Below are 19,357 nucleotides of genomic sequence, written 5' to 3' on the forward strand. Positions count from 1 at the left end.
CCAAATTTGTACAAAATATGCTGTAGTTATTTTTGACATTGGCTAATATAAATAAGTCATTATTAGTATTAATGAACGCCAGGTAACTGATGAAAAAATGATCAGCAATTAAAATTCTCAAAGCTGATGCATAGGCTTTCTCATATAAGCCACAGTGTCTTGTACTTTCCACACGGTCATTAGTGTTCACTCACTACCCTGTGTCCTGCACTGTGTGGAAGTGCTGCCCCATTACATACTGGAGCTTGTTAAGTCCACCGGCCCTTTAAATTCTTGATAAATAAACTTGAAATCAAGTCTTGAAAGTTTTGTGCTGCAAAAAAGCAGCTGTTACAATGCCAGGAGCATGTGTAAACAAGGCAATAGCAAGACAGAGACAGATCCTGTCAATCCAAGGCTCCTGGATCTGATTTCCGAACCCTGGGCAGGTGGATAATGATGATGATGATGATTGCGATCGCTGGTCACATCTGGACTCACTGGGGAGAGAGCACAAACCAACATGCCAATCAGAAACATGGTAATAATCAATATAACATCATGGAGGTTGGATGTTATATCTTTCCTGGCAATACATCACGAATTGACTCTTTTTGTAACACTGTGGATAAAGATTCGATAGGGTTAGAAAAATCTGATATTATGATTACTCAGGGAGGTTAATATTTGCCTTCAGTAGAACTCACAGTGAGGAGTGCAAGTGCACGGACATTTCATCAAGTTGAGATACTGCACGTACAGTAAGTGAGACAATGCCTTCTTATATAAGTGTTGGGGTCTTATATAAGTTTTTGTATAAGTTTTTTTTCTTCTAACCTTCAAATCATATACTCCAAACTGCTCGGGCATGACCTCAAACACCCATTTTTGTCTAAGCCTTTGAAATTACACCTTAGCAGCAACGGATATCAATTCAGACAACTGCACCACACCAGCTGTCAACATCCATCTTGCTGTTTACATCTCTTTGGAGGCCTCAAGTGTTAAGAGAGGAAATTCAGTGTCCCTTCCTGAGTTAAACAGAGTGTCCTCTTTAGCTCTGCTGATGTTACCTTAGGACACCTCAGACATCATCCTGGTTCAATCCCACAGGGAAGAGGTGAGTCTGCACCTCGATAGACCTGCTGCTCAAGGAATTTCCAGTTTCTCACTTGGGCCCAAGTGTCATAAGTCTGTCATGGGCAGAATTACTCTAACCCAGACCCTTTCAGAGTTTATAAAGTCACTGTTATCAAACTTTATCTTATTTACTAGCAGAAAAATAAGAGCAGCTGCAGAGGCCATTTGTACTCTGTGGACTTCAATTTAACTTTTTATGGCGCAATAGAAATAGCCTGTAATTCCTTTCCCCAAAGCAGGAACACAGCAATTGTTTCTTGCTGTAATGGCTGAGTTCCCCATAAGAATAATTAAAAAACAATCTAATCCCATCTCACTGTTTACATCCAAATTTAAGTTTCTGAATAGCCACTTTAGATTTCTTACATGCAAAATTTCACCAAAATGGAATGTACTGTCTTTATATAAATACAAATATTTATCGATGACTGCCTCTTTTACATCTAAGAGCTCAAACATGAGCTACTGTTGAGGCGTCTCAGTGTGTACTGAAATTAACCGCCTATTGATTCACTGCCGAGGAGTCCCCAGGACAGCTATTTGACAGTATACAGCTCACAGATAATCCGTCTGTGTTTTGTACCCAAGAGCACTGAACTTCAACACCTTGATCAATTCCTCTTACTGAAGCTTCAAAGTTTCTAATACAGCAACAAGCTGTAGACAGGATGACAGAATGTGTCTTTCTGATGAATAAAGTCTGCACCATTGAAGCTGTTCTTTACTGCAGGGGAAACACCAAGCAATTCATGCTCTATGAGTAAAGCCCCAAACAATAAGACCTGTGACAACTCACAGACTACAGAACTTTGTGTAGAAATACATTCTCATTTATAGGTACTTGTTAAAAAGTATACAAAATTTGAATTACAGGTGGAAATGACAAATCACTTTACTACTTTTTTTTTTCATTAAAAGATAAATACTCAATGATTGTGTAGTTCACTTTTCAGTCTAAGCTGTGAAAGCATTGTCATTCTTGTCATTCAGTGCTAATTCATACCAACTTCAGTTCAGTAGTATGCTCAGTCTTTTGCTGGTTCAGCTGGTTACATTCAGTTCAGTACAAAACTAAGCTTACATAACCACTGTTTCTAAGGTTAATAGCTCAGCAGCCACCTATTTGCAACTGAGTGATCTCATTATGAGGTGTTTTGATCTCTTTACATTTCAATAAAAAAAAAACATTTAGTACATTTAAAGAGTGGGTGAATGTGCAGTTAGACCAAAAAAGCAAATAAATAGGATGCAGAATGAGACTGTGCTTCAGTTACATTAGAACTATCTGTGGCACCCAGCTGTGCATTCAAATTTACTTTAAATCTTTAAAATTAACATAGAAGTAATGAAGGTCTCTTTATTCGACACACGCATACTTAATTACAAACAGAGACATACGCGTGTTATTTAATATCTCACATGCACACACAGTATTGACTCTGACTGCATCACAGCTATTAATAACCATCATCACTGTTGAATCTTCCGGCTATAAGTGGGATCTTTTTATGAATGATAATCAAGGTCAATCAATCAATCAATCAATCAATCTTTATTTGTATAGCGCCAAATCACAACAAAGTTATCTCAAGGCACTTTACACATAGAGCAGGTTCTAAACCGTACTCTTCAAGTTTTAATTTATAAAGAGACCCAACATTCCCACATGAGCAAGCATTTAGCGACAATGGCAAGAAAAAACTCCCTTTTAACAGGAAGAAACCTCAGGCAGAACCAGGCTCAAAGTGGGCGGCCATCTGCCTCGACCGGTTGGGGTAGAGGGGAGAGAGAGGAAGAATAGGAGAGAGAGAGAGTAGCACATTGAAAATAAACATTGAAGCTAGAAGGTCCGGGACTGGAATCTGTCATCCGGACGTCTACAGGCCCAGATTGCCTGTGAGATGAGAAAGCACAGACAACTCCGGGGAAGAAGTGTAGGTTACTGAATGCATTAATAGTACATGAATGTTATTGGATATAGATGGATGGATAGAGAGAGAGAGAGAGGAGGAAAGAGGAGCTCAGTGCATCATGGAGGTAGGAGTCCCCCGGCAGTCTAAGCCTATAGCAGCATAAACTAGGAGCTTGCTAACTATAAGCTCTATCAAAAAGGAAAGTTTTAAGCCTACTCTTAAAAGTAGAGAGGGTGTCTGCCCTCCGGACCGAATCTGGGAGATGGTTCCACAGGAGAGGAGCCTGATAACTGAAGGCTCTGCCTCCCATTCTACTTTTAGAGATACTAGGTACCACAAGTAGGCCTGCGTTCTGGGAGCGCAGTGTTCTGGTAGGTACATAAGGTACTATGAGCTCTTTAAGGTATGATGGAGCCTGACCAGTAAGAGCTTTAAAAGTGAGGAGAAGGATTTTAAATTCTATTCTTGATTTTATGGGAAGCCAATGCAGTGAAGCTAAAATAGGAGTAATGTGATCTCTCTTTCTAGTTTTTGTCAGAACGCGTGCAGCTGCATTCTGGACCAGTTGGAGAGTCTTTAGAGACTTGTTAGGGCAGCCTGATAATAATGAATTACAATAATCCAGCCTAGAAGTAACAAATGCATGGATTATCACATATCATCACTCTAAAAGGACAACTATAACTTCGATATAATGGCCCTACACACGTTTATTATGCCAATTAAGTATTTCAGGAAAATTTAGTCTCCAAATCTAAATGTCTGTATTGGTCTAGCCATTTTTGTACTCAAGCAAAGCTGAATTTGGAGATTTGCTTGCAAACAGCTGCACTAATTGCATGTTTTAGTAAACCCATTGCAGGGAGGTTACAATGTTTGAAAAGGTGCTTGGTCTGAAGAGAGACATAGGTCAGAAAGAGAGGCTTACAGCTGAAAGCAAAATCAATAAAAGCTGATTCCTAAGGACTTGGACCAACAATGATCAATACCACACTAACAGCACCAGGAAAAAAAACATTTAACAACTGCAGTAATAGAAAGTTTCTTTTGTGTGATGATGAGAGAGTCAACATCCAGACCTTCATATCTACATCTTCAGCAGCTATCTGAGTAAGTGAGTTATTATAAAACAGCTCAAGTTTGTCAAACTTCATTACTGCTTCCATTACTTTAGGGAGGCATCTTGCATGTAGATTGTCTGCTCATCTTCAATCACTTGCTGATGAAGCTTGGTATTGAAAACAGTATATTAAGTTGTATGATGCACTGCAGTTGAAATCAAACTGCACAAAATGTGACATATTAGTATTGCCATGTTTTGTGACAGTTTTACCGCATATTTAAAGTGTTAGCAGTGTTTGCAGGAAAACACAAAGGCAGGTATTTGACTATGGAAATCCGTTTGAATACGCCTTTATTGGAAATATTTTTGTTTTCAGAAGTAAACAATCAAATTGTGAAAGACCTAAACCCATTCAGCTTGCTGAAGACTCCTGCCCGAGGCGGAGCTTCAGCACCATTTAACCACATTGATTTCTGTGTTTTTTGACAGCGTGTGTGACAAACTACTACTGCCAGAAATAAACCTGAGAACTGAACCAAAGAAAAGTTGTACAGCCTCCTTCTCAGTCTGCTTTAAACAAGTAAAGTTAGAGAGATTACACCATCACTGTATTAAGATGAAGTGAAAGCAAAATCCATTGATTTAGTTTTCTAATCCTTCTTTCATAAAACATTTCTATACATTTTGGTGGTAAGACAGACGTTGAATAATGGCTTGGTATCAAGACTACAAAAGAGATTTTTGAGTAGATTTGATGGGCAGGTTCACAATTTTTTCAAATCTGTCTTTAAACAATGGTCAGGTACCCATTTGAACATTGAAACAGGTTTTATTTGCTGTAATCATTCTTCCTGTTCATACTGGTCATAAGACCTGCTCAAATGTCCTTACAATGTAAGTGATATAGTCCAATATATTTAAGCAAAAATATATTTAAAAGTTTATCTGATGCTAATATGAAGGTTTAGCCATCTGAGTTGGTACAATAAAGTGGCAATCTGCCACACAGTTATGATCTTTTTGGTAAAAATGTCAATCTGTTTCCTCACCTTTTTCTTGTTTAGCTGTATGAAAAGGATTGTAACAAGAAGAGGGAATTTAGCAATAAAAATTCAGTATAATTTTAAAAGATATCTACTTGATTTGATTAATTTGGACAGCTGAAGCTTCATATAACTTTAAGTAAACTTTTAAATACATTTTTGCACAGAAGGATGGCTATAGATTTTGTCCCCATCACTTACATTGTAAGTGCATTGTGAAGGGAAGGGATCTCTTAATGGTCAGTATGAATAGGGGGAATGATTATCGCAAGAAAGTCATGTTCAACCTGATCTCACAGGAAAACGTGAAATGACTACAACCGAAATATTGTGAACATGTCTTTTAATATGAATGATGTATTCAACATTGATACTCTGATGGGCTCCATCATCACCTAATCATATACAGTACCAGTCACATTGACCAAACATTTGACTGGTACTGTATATAGAGGTTTGTCTTATGTGTGCCAGCTTATTCTTCTTCTTCTTCAAAAAGAACAAAACAATAAATTAAGAAGTAGCAACAACTATTTTGCGAAGGTGGATCATCATAACACCCATAATAGAAAAAAAGTGGGAATACAGCATGAATGCTACAGCCTGGGGATCTATTAAAATTTGGAAAATGGAGTGAAACACAAAAGACAATAGGAAACAACACTTGCAAACATTTGACAAACCATGCTTCAAATCACAAATAAGCTCTGGGCAGACTGTGGCTGTTAATGATGAACTACATGATGAACAAAAGCAATCTTGGAAGATTAATCTCTAAGTTCTGTGATGATGTTGCCATGTAGTAAGTTATTTATTCAAGCAATGAAAAGGACTGGATGTTTAAAAATGTATTATTTTGTTGTGTGTATCAATAGTGCATCAGGTTTCTACCAAGGGTGCTCAAACTTTTTTTTTTTCATCAAAAGTCCACCTTTGAATCTCCTTCATGGTTAGAGGTCTGGAAAAATATCAACAAAGGCAGCAATAAGTCAAGAAGTTGTCCAAAATGTAACACAAACTTACAGCCAATCATATAACAACTCTTGTACTTGTTGATTTTCCACACATTTAGTTCAGTCTACTCACACTGATATTAATCAAAATGCAGTCTTTGTCTGAATGTACAGTACTGTTTGGCAAGCAAGTAGCTCCTGGTCTGAAAAGTTAAGCTAAAACGTATGTGTCTTCAACCTGCATTATCTCCAATGGCCAGCAGGGTGTGATCACACTGGTTGCAAAAGGAAGTCTGACTGTATTGAACTCTATAAGAAAATGACATTACTCCTCACTTGATACAAATTTTCCTAATGAGTTTATGGTCTCAATCGCTAGTTTCTAGTCTTCTTCAGAACAGCATGATGTTCATTTTGTAAATTTTGGTCCCATTTCAAGTAAAATAGACGGTAAAGCAGGCCATGCCTGGCTACCTTGCGACTGTCAAGTCGCTACCATGGCGGCAATGTTGATTACATTAAGTAGCCATGGCGTAACCTCAGATTCACAGAGTATAGCTGTTCATTTCATTGTGTTTTCAGTTCATGAAAGTTAACTGTAACACTTTGATCACCTAAAATGTCTTAAAAAGACCCCCTGAGAAGTCAGCTATTCAGTTATTTTTGTTTTAATGGTTTTAGTATTGTTTTTTGATAGCAAAACATAGCATTAGCTTTAACAATATCACAGTTAACCATAGACTGTAAAGGCACCATGTAAACAAAGCTAGCTGCTAGCTTTAGGGTCAGCTCTGCCCTCTCTCCAAAAATCTGAGATGGGACCGTTCAAATTACTAAACTTGAGGCTTCAAAAACGGCAATCCACAGACCAATGGGTGACGTCACAGTCACTACATCCTTTTTTCCTTTCTTCTTTAACAGTCTGCTTTTTGGCTGACTTTGTGTTAAATACACATATGTATTAATTAACATTATATACATGAGATCATTACACAGCATTTGAAAGTTTGGCTGAAGCAAAATCAGAGATGTAAGCATTTTAATTAATTATTTTATAATGTGCTATGTGTTTTAATCGTATGTAAGATGGTTTAAATATTTTCTTTTTTCTTTTCCTTTTTATCATTATTGGTTTTGTATGTAATATTGTTATCTGTCTTTTAAAAGCCTCACTAGGGATAGGAGATGGGAACGAGCAATAGCTATAATCTCTATATGCAGAACATCAGTTACAGCAGCTCGTTTGTTACAAGCTGAAGTTGTACTACTTTAATTTGCATTGTCCCTAACAAATAAACTAAATAAATAAACATTACCATTAAAAGCAATCTTTTCACAGAGTAATACGTTTTGAAGATTATATTTTAACTAAAATGCGCCGTGACTTCCGGTACCGATGCTGTTCTTAGGTAAAACCTAAGGTTCTTTTTTTGGTGAAACCTTTTTTAATTTCTGAAAATTGAACCTGCCTCTGAATTCATCATTTGTGACAGTGGACAAGTTTTGGCCTTTCTCACATTTCCCCTCACATGGTAAACTGGCCTTACTGTGTAAATTATTTGACACAAATATGTCAGAATATGTCAGATGAGATGCACCTGTCCCCTACCTTGTCCATCAAATCAAAGTGCACAAGCCGTCACGTCTCAGATGAAGATGTTTATGTCTTGTTTTAGCTGCCTGTGCAGTCACGTCATATCCACTAAACAAGTGCTACATCATCACACACAAACCATGCAGTGTTGTACTATTACAGCAATCTACACACCATTGCTTCAAAGGCCATGACAGCAAGAAGACCCAACAGCTCCGGTAGAAACCCTTCACTTTTGATTCAGGAAACCTTGGAAACTGGATGGGTTAAATCATCCCAGTCACATTTCCAAGTATACACACACATACACACAGCATGCAATTTCACACTTTTCTAAAAACACCAATATGCTCGTGGTGAATGTGGCTTTGCTTCTTAGCGTGAATTTTAATGATTAGGATATAGCTCGATCTAAGCTTGACATATAGAGCATGACAAGCAGGATAAGTGTAAATAAAAAGACACATGCATACTGATCTAGTTGTTTTCCCCAAGAATTGTTTTGTTTACACAAAATGAGATCAACTTAGGAGAGAAGCTAAATGAAGAGAAACCACCTGAGACCTCTTGGAGAGAAGGCTGAGTGCTCCCATTCTAAAACAGAACAATTGAATATAGCTCTGCGCTGGAGACGGCATCCCCTTTCAATTAGATTCAGACGCCCAGAGAAAATGGAATAAATTAACTCTTTATCCACATAAATCATGTAATTTTACACAATTTCATTCATTTATGGTGTTTGTACAATTACAATGTTTAATGAATAGCCGGTTTGATTGATCCGCTGTGAATGATCTTTTCATGTTTTCTTCTCTCTTTCTCTTTCTCAATATTGACACAATTGAGAAGTGTCACATCTGAATTTTTAAGCTGCCGTATCAATTTACTGTAGAGCAGCACCAGAAATTGTCAGCAAGATTAGTGTGCAACACCTGAATTGGAGAAAGTGCATACATGAAGCAGAATGAAATCTGACCCGAGGATCACACACTTGCCACAGTGAGAAAATCCTTGGTATTTTATAGCTCGTACAGCTCACAATCAGCCATGCACACATACAGCATAATATATATACAGGCCATGTATATAACACAGTCAGTCCAGAGTCAGTCTTTCAGTATTTTTTGATTTCCCTCCCGTGTCTGTAGCACTCCAAGCTCATTCGTTCTGACTCGAGATGAAAATCTTAAAACAAAGCTCAATTTTCTGAAACAGCTGGGCACTGTAGTTTTGTGTGTTACTGTGTTACTTAAAAAGGAGCAAACAGAGTTGGTTGGGGACTATTTTGCATTGCAGATTAACACACATACTAAGTGTTACGGCAGCAGGACGGTGAATGTGAGATTGACTCCGGTAAACGACAGTGCCCACGTTCATCATAATGAAGGAACATGTCAGCCAGTGCAGCAGTGTGACTCACTGATGTGTTTCTAATTGTTTTTTTAGGGCCAAAATGGAGGTCTATGGCACAGAGGAATAGATCATGTCAGGTTTTGGCTACACAGACAATAATTGTAAGTAGGAACAATGAATTGTTTGTTTGGTCTTTTCAAATCATTTGTTGACAATAAGAAAGCAAAATAATTAATACCAAAATCAATGATATGTCAAAATCCTTATCATAAAATATTTATCTAAATGAATCCTTTGTCTGGGTAGCAGTAGGGAGAGTGATGGCTCCCGAGGCAGCCAGAATTCCTTACTTGTACCTCTGCTGCAAAGCAATCAGACAGCAGCCATCTTTGGTAAACATAAACACACTGTGTTTACTGACAACACATCTCATGCTTGTTTGGGTAGTGAAGATAAAACAAACAGCTATCTTTTGCTGCCATTTGGGAATGTGATTATATGAAGTTATCTATCACAGTAATGCAAATGCATTGTATTAAACAGGTATAACATTGTGGTAATTATATTTAAATAAATAAGTGGAACAAAGTAAAATAATTAGTTTAAGTGTATAAAGATACATATATGATTATGGATAAGAGAAACAGAGACACAACTTTGCTCTCCAAATATAAACATCATCTGACAATCCCTTAATAGTCCAATCACCTTGAATCAGGTCAACCTGCCTTTTGTCTTATTTAATTTACCTTCTTCACTTAAAGCTAAAGTATTTCGAATGTCTGGTCTGACCCCTGATAAAACCAGCATCCATCCTGTTTGTGCAATTATAGAGAGAAGCAGGATCAATGCAATCTAATTTAAGGCTGAAGCATTATTCTAAAACACGGACCCCTGTGCATCTCTGTATGGAGCCAGCAGAATGATTAAGTGCCTTGGTCATATCCTGTATAGCTCTGCTGCACAGGCCACAGTGAGAGTGTTCATGTCCTGGATCCCATCACCCCAGCCTCTATTACATCCTCAGAGCAGTCAATACTGAGCTCTGACCGCCAGTCAGTCACTCTCAGGTTGCAAACACAGGCAGAATACAAATCAGCAAAACTCAAAGCTCTGCATCCGCTCTGTGTCCACACCTTTTCTTTGCAGACTGCTGCCTGGATAAAATGTTTCCCTCAAATGTGCCACAAAGCAAATGATATCCATAAATAGGAAAAAAATAGCCAAAAAACAAAAACAAAAACAAAACAAAAATCACTGAAGACATGAGGTGCAAATATCAGAATGGAGTCAAATTTGGGTTGATAAGCAAAGCTTGGAATAAAATCGACATGAATTCCCCAGAAACATGGCTCCATACTGTTCATGAGGCTACTTATTAGCTTGTGATTTGTGCTGGTCGAATATAAATGAGTGAAGACTGTGAGGATCGCAATACACTATTAACACAGTACAGTGCTTGGCAATGTAATCTTTGATCATCGCCTAATGAGAACAATCTCACCGGAAAGTTAAAAAAAAAGTCATTTCTTGTGCTTATTTCTGGCGAGTGATAAGAGACAAACCTGTTAATATTGTATCAGATGGAGTCAGAGAGTGTTAAGGAGGGGATGTGTTTAATTTTTCATGCGCAGTTCCTTTTTCCACTGAGCAAAACAAAACATACAGGCCTGATCAAATTGACATGCGATGGTAAAGGTCTCTGCAAACCTGCCCTTCTGTCTCTCTCACTTCTTGTTCTTTACCGGCAGCAGCTTATATCCCCTTATAACCCTTGCTGAAGTCAACTTCATGCAACAGTAAACTAACCACCTCCAGTGATACATAAACAGGACAAGGTCATTCAGCTATTTTATCAGAAATACAGTATATGTAACTGTGAATGGAGGCATTAAGGGATCATCGTTCTTTGTGTGTTTTAATAAAAGCAGGATTACAACTGCCAAAAAAGTATTTCCTGCATGATTAAAAATGTATTTTGCAGTTATCAATCAAATGTTAAAGAGCAGTTTCAGCGAATGGTGTGGGGAAAAGGTCTTTGTTGGCAAGTGTTTCATTTCCCATCTGGCTTTATTTGTTGCAATAATTGACTGCACATGAGAATCAGAGAGACGTACTGCAACACTGTTCCAGCCTCGCAGCATTATGCATGGGTAAAATGCTGAGCTCAGCATGACGTTAACTGCATCAGCAACCAATTGGAACACACGGTTCCAGTTTAGATTGTGCACATAATAAAGCATGCACAAGCAGTCAGAAAATATTGGGCGCGAGTTGATTAAAAAAGAAGGAGACTGCTAAGCCAAGCAACTCACCATCAGTTTGACAGTTTTTAATGAAACACCTCTATCAAGAATTATTTCACAGTTTGAGTAATCAGTTCATGTCGGCTTCATAAATAATGAGATCCTTTCTTCAAATTATACCTCAAAGGTGGCTCTATTTTAACCAGTGAAGAGACGATCTGCTAATTAGTATGACCGCATCTAAATCAGACACTCTTTTCAGAAAACACAATTTGCATAATAAGGTTTCTGAATTTGCTCTGTTCCCTCTCTTATTAACCTTCCATTAACCTTTAGATAAACATAGGCAGCTCTGAGCATTATTCCCAGGGATCACACAGCAAAAGGCTTGGCCCAAATTCATCAGACCAGCTGTGGAATTGCTTATGGGTGATTAGGCCACTGATAGCTCCTCGCCTCACCGAAGATGAAGATCTCGTAGAAGACGAGCTGCTCGGGAACCAAGAGGTTACAAGGCAGCTAGTGCTTTGCTGGAGTCTGGATGTCCTCTTTCACACAGGTAATTGGTAAATCAATATGAAAAACACTGACGGAGGCCATTTTTGACCACAGTATTTGTGAAATGAAGCCCTGATGTTATTGTCCAAAACATATTAGTGGATTTAATCCAAGAATGCACTTACGGTATGTATCATCCGGACAGGGCTATCAGTATCACACAACCAGCCACACCTACTACAAGACTAATGCTAATATATATTAAACATTTTCCTCATGACAAAACAAGAAAGAAAGAAAGAAAAGTGGCCCAGCAGTTCTGTGAGCTGTGCTTTGAGATAAATACTAATGTCTAACATGCTCACAATAACAATGCAAACATATTAGTGTTAAGCAAGTTTAATGTTTACCACACTCACCATTTTACTTTAAATTGTTAGCATGTTAACATTTGCTAATTAGCACTAAACAAAAAGTACAGCTGAGGCTGATGGGAATGTCATAAATCAAAGTACTGGACACATTTTGACCTTATTATGGTGCTAGATGAAAGTCAGATAATTACTAAAGTGTTTGCAATTAATTCTGAGAGGGATATGAATGTGTGTACCAACTTTCATGGCAAGACATCAAACAGTTGCGGAGATATTTCAGTCTGGACCAAAATGGTGTATAGAGTGTATCATTTATGTAACTGCTGATTTTGTGTGAGGGATTGAGGCACAGGGACAATGTTTGAAAGATGAAAATCATACATTTCATGAGTCTGGGAGAAGGCAAAAGCAAAAAGAATAGTATATCACTGACTTGAACCCACCACAGCAGCATTTATTTGGAAAATTTAGAATAATAATAACAGCATAGCATTTTAAAACTAAAAGAAAAGCTAAATAATTGTGAGCAAAAATCAGAGAGGGAGAGATATGTAGGACATATTGATCCATTGTCAATTGTCAGAGGGAAATTGTGTGAACAACTTTTTACTAAGTAAGAATTGAAAAGTTTGGAGGACACATACTGTGAAAGAACAAAGTATGGCATAATATTTGAGTTTGTCATTAATAAATTAAAATGCCTGACTGGTGTTTATCTCACTGAAAAGATATTTTGTAGAAAACAATCTTTAACTCTAAATCATGAAAGACATAACCAAGGTAAAGTGGTGAAAACAAGTCCTCCAAATTATACAGCAAAATACATTTTACGTTTATTATTACCTACTTAAATGACACATGAGCAGTATGATATTGCCAAAACTGTCACATGTGGCTAAGAGAAAGGTTACACCCCCCCCCCCCCCCCCCCCCCCCAAAGAAAAAAACAAAAAACACACACACAAAAAACCCTTGACTTGTAGAAAACCAGGTCCCAAGACACACACTTTGTTGATTCGTCAATATACTCAGACCTCTTATCTTAAATATTGCGGCGTTATACCTACATCACACTACTTCACTTTTTGCTTCTGACAGAGAAGAGTCATTATTAATATGACCACAAGATGTTCATGCCAGGTAAAGAAAAATCTAGGCCATTTTAGACACCTGAATAAATGAAGAATGCGGTTTCTTCAATCACAATATGGCAACTGTAAGTGCAATAGAAAGTCATAACCAAGGTGTCTGGTATCAAAGCAGGCATAAATAATCTACAAATAAATAGCCTAAATAGAGACGAGGCCATGTTTGTCCCATGAGTACTTTTCTTTAGAGTAACATATTTCATGCTTGACAGAACAGACTGAAGTGTCTTTTAAGCTACTATTAGTGCAATGATATGCAAATCCTACTCCTTTGAATACAAATAAGTATTAACTCCAATCGTTACGCTTGTCTTAGCATATATGAGTGACTCCTCTGGCAACATCATAAGCCAGCAGACACTTCAGATCACTAAGTACATATACAACATGTGTGGTTCCGCTATCCCAGGCTGTCTTTGTTTTTTCTGCATCTTTTACTGAAAATGTATGGCTTTTCTTATTGTACTTAATATACATAAAACACTTGAACCATTGTTTCTGCATGTATTCTCTTAATAACAGTTATTAACGTTGAAAGCATTACATTTAAAAAAATAATGTCTCCTATTACTATTACTATTAGTCTTCTTCTATTAGTAGTATTTGTTTTTCTTTCTTTACTGGTTTAATGAATAATTTTGTTTTTTTTTTTTTTTTTTTTTACAAATTGTAAAGCTCAATGTTATAGTGTGTTATTTACTAGGTTTAAGGGAAGTGATGCAGTTGTTTGTGTGCATGTATCCCAGAGGACTCTAGTCTAATGGTTCAACCTATTCCTTCAGTTCGGGCAGGGTCTGCCTGCGGTTGATTAACTTTGTGATCCATTAAGTGGCTTCATCCCCTCAGCAGGGAGAAAGTGCCCTCCACCCTACCCTCTGAGGATTAGTGGAATCCCTTAGACATAATCAAAAGGACTCCAAGGTGAACAGTGCTGCTGACTTGCTATGAAGTGTCACTAAAGACTGAGTGAAAGATGAGCAGCAACTCTGTTGAATGCTCTTAAACACAAGACTGATCCAAGAAATATCTCTTGTTTGAGCCCTGAGTTGACAGATCAACATTAACATTAAGTGCCCTATTTTCACTATATGTTTATAAAATAAATAATGATTTTCTGGAAGTGAATATACCAACTAACATGATGATCTTAAAGCACAGTATACATTTTGCTGATTTCAGTTCACTTTGTGAGGCTCATAACAGGTTTAAATAAATACATATTAGGAGAGCTTACTCTCTGCCTGGATGCTGCCAGACTCATTTGAGGATTACTGCCCCATGATTGCCGCACCATATGTGGCACCCAAACTTATATGTCTTCTCTGAGTATACAGTATGGCTTTTAAAAGCAAGAGCCATGTTTTTTATTTTTTTACTATATGGTCTGTTTTGCTTGAGACAGCAGCATATACTGAAGGGTCTTTGCAGTATTTTTGTTAAAAGCTGCAACTAAAAAAAAAGTGCCCTACAAAACATGTACAAATATATTCTTTTTGCACCATTTCCGCTGAGTGTATTACATGTCAGGTTATTATAAATATCATAAACTAATAATTCCTCCTATGTGAGAACACTCCATACATCTTAACATTTTCTACCACAATTCAATTTAGAATTGTTTTAATATGTATAGATTACATTTACATTTGGATAATTTTTACCCATTACAGTAACTCTAAATCTTATATTCTTTATATTAATGCATATTCATTTGCCAACCCTACCACATTTGATATTCAGGAAGCCATCAGTTTCCAGTCATTTCTGCTCTTGATGAAAATCAGTTCACAAAAACTTGAAATTTTCTCAGATAAATAGTCAATCTCAGTGATGATTTGTTGCATTTAACTTTTGGCATTACTTTCAAGGTTGCTCCAACATTCAACATTTGGGGATAATGCACTAAGAAGCATTGCATTCCTGATCTCTCTTCAGAAAAGCAGAACGTTAATTTAGTTTATTTTTTGTTTGTTTGTTTGTTTTCAAAAATATGATGTGTGGCATGTGTATTAAAATGTTGAATGTTAGAGTATCCTTAAATGTAATGGTTGCTAGGAAGGTAAGAAATCAGTCTTGAGGTCTCCTGTAAAAAAGCCACAGACTTTTAGATAAATGGAAAAGTACAAAAAAGAAAAAAGATCAAACTTTCATTCTTAAAAGGAAATGAGCCACAGAAAATGTGATGGTCTAATAAATATTACTGTAAAAACAATAAAGATACATCCTGGCTCAAGCAGAATCCAAGAATATGTTGATCCTCATGATTATCAGGATACTGCCATTAACTGCTATTATCTTGATTTGATTACATTCACAATCCAGGTATTAATAAAGTGCAGCTCATTAAGTATAGCACTCAAACATCTACTTTTATTACTGCAAGGATACGTTTTACAGATTGTGACCAACAACATTTTGAATTGTACACTATGACTGTTGTAAGCCATCGCAGATCATGCACAACACTTCTCAGTATTGAATAAATCAAAAACCTTGGTGTGTAATGTAAATGTAAATGTTCAATGGGGTATGTACGACATATGTACTACATGTACTAAATATAAAATATAAAGTCTCAAAATACTGACACAATCATTTTGTTTACCATCCCATCCAATCTCATCTTCATTAGCAGAATGAGGTACTAAACTAGCATTTAGCTGCAATCATTTCTCATTCAAAGCCACTAACAGTCAAAATACATGTGGCGCAACACGCCTGCTACAGCATGGCCACAGCAGAGTGCATCCATTATAATCTGAAGACCACTGAAACCAGTTGGGCATCATTGCTGCTCATCTCTATTTGTATGCATCTGTTTTTGTTTAGTTTTTCTCTACACACGGTTATTACATGCAGCTACAACAGGTAAAAAAATAAACTGTTTAAAAATGATTAAAATAAATACCTCACTGTCCCAGAGTCAATGCAGTGCAGTGGTGCAACCTTGTGGGTATTTGCACATTAAAATATATCAATCAAATTCATGTTTATCCATGATCCTGTAGTTAAAACAATCTAGTTAATAAATTCAGTACCAATTAATAAAGACTACGCTTCCAAACTCTGCATAACCAACTGCATTATCACTTGACAAAACTCAATATGCATGCAGTGAAGCTGATCATCTGTCGTCCTTCTATTTATAGCAGGAGCTGCCCATGAGTGAGCAAAAACAATGAACATAAGTTATCTGTACTAAGTACTTTGTCTTTTGGAATTTCAAACTTGGCAACACTCGTCTACTTGTTTACATAACATTAAATTTACAGCACACATGTAGACAGGTCATATCTTTGTTAGTTTAAGTGTCAAACTCCTACTTGAAATCTCCTCAGAAAATAAAGCTGGCACATAATCACACATGGAGTCGGTGTAGTAAGAAAACTCTGCCCCGCCTACATGACACGTCACATCCGTGCCTGGTGTATTTCAGCTGTAAGTCAAAATCATACTAGTACAGGAACCATTAACACTCCAAAATGTCTTCTTGTGCCATCCTAATACAAATCAATCCAGAATTCGAGCCGAGCAGTGCTATGAATTATATGGAGCTGCAAGGCCACAACTTTCATTTCAACTTTTCCTCAACAAGCCCAGACAAGGTGTGAATGTGACATGAAATGAGGTACGGAAGCAGGGCCAATTGATATTTAACTAATGCTAGGCCTGACTGGAGGGCCCAGGCTCATCTGCTGCATGTCTCATCCAATATGCATGATTTACAAGTGGGCTTCTTGCCACAGCAAACCTACCACGCAATAAGGAGCATCAATGTGAAGGGGAGTACACAGCCAGCACACATAGGAAGCAAGTATTCTGCCGCAACACTCAGTAAATCTTGACAAATTCTATGTAGACTATGCCAACGTGCAGTATATTTTATGCATAAGATATGAACATATCTGAGAGTACTTAATGCAATAAAATGTCACAGGACCTCAAGGCGGTTAAACTTTGTTTCGTTCAATCTTTGTACCTTAGGATGAAGATTTAAAAGGCCTTGGTAATTTCATTTGAAATATTCATAAGCAAAGTAAAGTATAAACACCTTTGCTGTTTTTGGGAAGCAGTGAGTTGCAGAGGACACTCTTCTTTTTATAAACTGCTGTTATATTAATGAATTTTCTCTATAAAAATGAATCTTGTGCTGGTTAAACTAAAATAAGATTTTACCATTTCCCTGCTTGCAGAATAATGGTATGTTTGAACTCGTTTACATTCATAGTAACTCAAGTACTGTTGTTATTACATACTGAGCACACATCAGAGTATGAAGACAATGGTAATAGCCTTTCACCTGAATATGTGAATAATGTAACTTTGCTGCAACTGCTGCTTTTTTTCTGTGCTATTTTAGTCAAACAGCAGATTTGTTTTGATCATGGGGTTACAGAATGTTGATATGGGACAACCATACCAAATTGCATTTCATCCAAAGGCGAAACTCAGGGTGAGTCAAGTGATGATCAGTCTTTCATGTAATACTGGTGGGTGATGAAGGTGATCTATTATCATTGGTAATAAAGTGGGATGATGATAGCTGGTTGAAAACCAGGTTTTATCATTTTCTGTCACCGATGTCCATTGTTTTAATTCCATTGAGAGCTTTTTGTGGTTTTTAGAATAACATTTTGCATATTTATTATTATAGATTTATGTTTTATTATGTTTTATTGTCAAGTTTGCATGTGTTCAATGTTTCACTTGCATACAATTCTAAATTACACAAATACAAATTGAACGTTAACTTAAAAAAGGTTTCAGTCTTAAAGAGCAATTATGTGTAGTTAGAAGAAAGACGTGTATTCTCTTCCTTACATAAACAACTAAATTGTTTAAACTAAACATGTCTCCTTTAAAGCTCTGGGTTAAGATTAGGGAAGGACCATTGTCTTGCAAATATTGAAAGAGTCAACATTGACTTGAAGCATGAGAATGAACATGTTGACTTCAGTATTTACAATAATATTCAATATTTACCAAATTCCCTTAATCTTTCACAAACCTTGACAAATATTTTGTTGTCTACATTACACCTAACAATACATGGGATAAAGGACATGAACCCTCATCTAAAAGTGAGCTTTGTATACCCAACCATCCACCCGACCATTTCCCTATTACATTTGTGCAGTATGAGGATGTCACACTTCATGTATTAGAAAAAATGTTGCCTGTCGACATTTTTCCCAAGTGTATTTGGAAAAGCCTTTTAGTAGTATAGAAACATGTTCTCAAGTTCAGCTAATGTGAGCCATAATATATACTGCGGGTTTTATTAAGTGAGGGGAAGTGGAATTTAGATTATATTTATAATAGTCTCTAATCAAATTGTGTTTATACTTTCCAAAGATGTACGCAAAGATATTAATCATCAGTGTCTTCATTTATATTTACACTTTAATCCCTATGGAGAGTTTAAGACAGCACCTCCTTTCCCAGGCTGCTGTGCTCCATGAATTGAGCAGGTAGTGGTAACGGGACATTATTTTTCCTGCCTGGGCCCTGTCAGCCCCTGAACATTGCCCACGTTACATTAAATAAATGCCTGGCTTTTCTCAGGAGTCCAGCAGCGTTATTAAACTGCCTACCTGTGTTACAATGATAGATCTCCCCAAACTTTGGACCCCCAGCAAACCCAGGTTACCCATAAATGCAGAACATAAAGAGATTGCTTGTGCGGACAACCAGTATAAGCAATGAAATCAGGCTGCACACAGCTGACTGAGTCTCTATTTGAACAGAAGGCCACTGGAGGGGATAGAATGATAAGCAGCCAGCTACCCAAGCTGACTATATTTGACTTTGATAGTGACATGTCAACAGTAAAAAAGAATTATCCAATAAATCCTAATGATGTCTAGGGGAAAATTCACCAAAAAATATTTAAATATTGTTCACTAATGATAAAATTATAGTAGCATAGATCTCATGCTGGGATGAATACATATGAAGTCCAAGCATGTGATGTGCACGTATTCTACTGTATGTAGGCCAAAGAAGTGACAGACAAAAGAAAAACAATGTAAGTGAGACACATTACACGACAA

General features: G+C 37.0%; 1 protein-coding gene across 1 annotated transcript in view; it reads right to left on the reverse strand.

Moving 5' to 3' along the window:
- Window positions 1-330: 330 nt before the first annotated feature.
- gpc5a (glypican 5a) overlaps window positions 331-19,357 on the reverse strand; it is a 118,088-nt gene continuing 99,061 nt past the window's right edge. The window contains exon 9 of the mRNA XM_062430722.1: window positions 331-479. Within this exon, the coding sequence (XP_062286706.1) occupies window positions 331-479 (149 nt within the window). The remainder of the gene's footprint in view (window positions 480-19,357) is intronic.

Source organism: Scomber scombrus, chromosome 1, assembly GCF_963691925.1.
Source record: "Scomber scombrus chromosome 1, fScoSco1.1, whole genome shotgun sequence".
In the NCBI taxonomy this organism is placed as follows: Eukaryota; Metazoa; Chordata; class Actinopteri; order Scombriformes; family Scombridae; genus Scomber; species Scomber scombrus.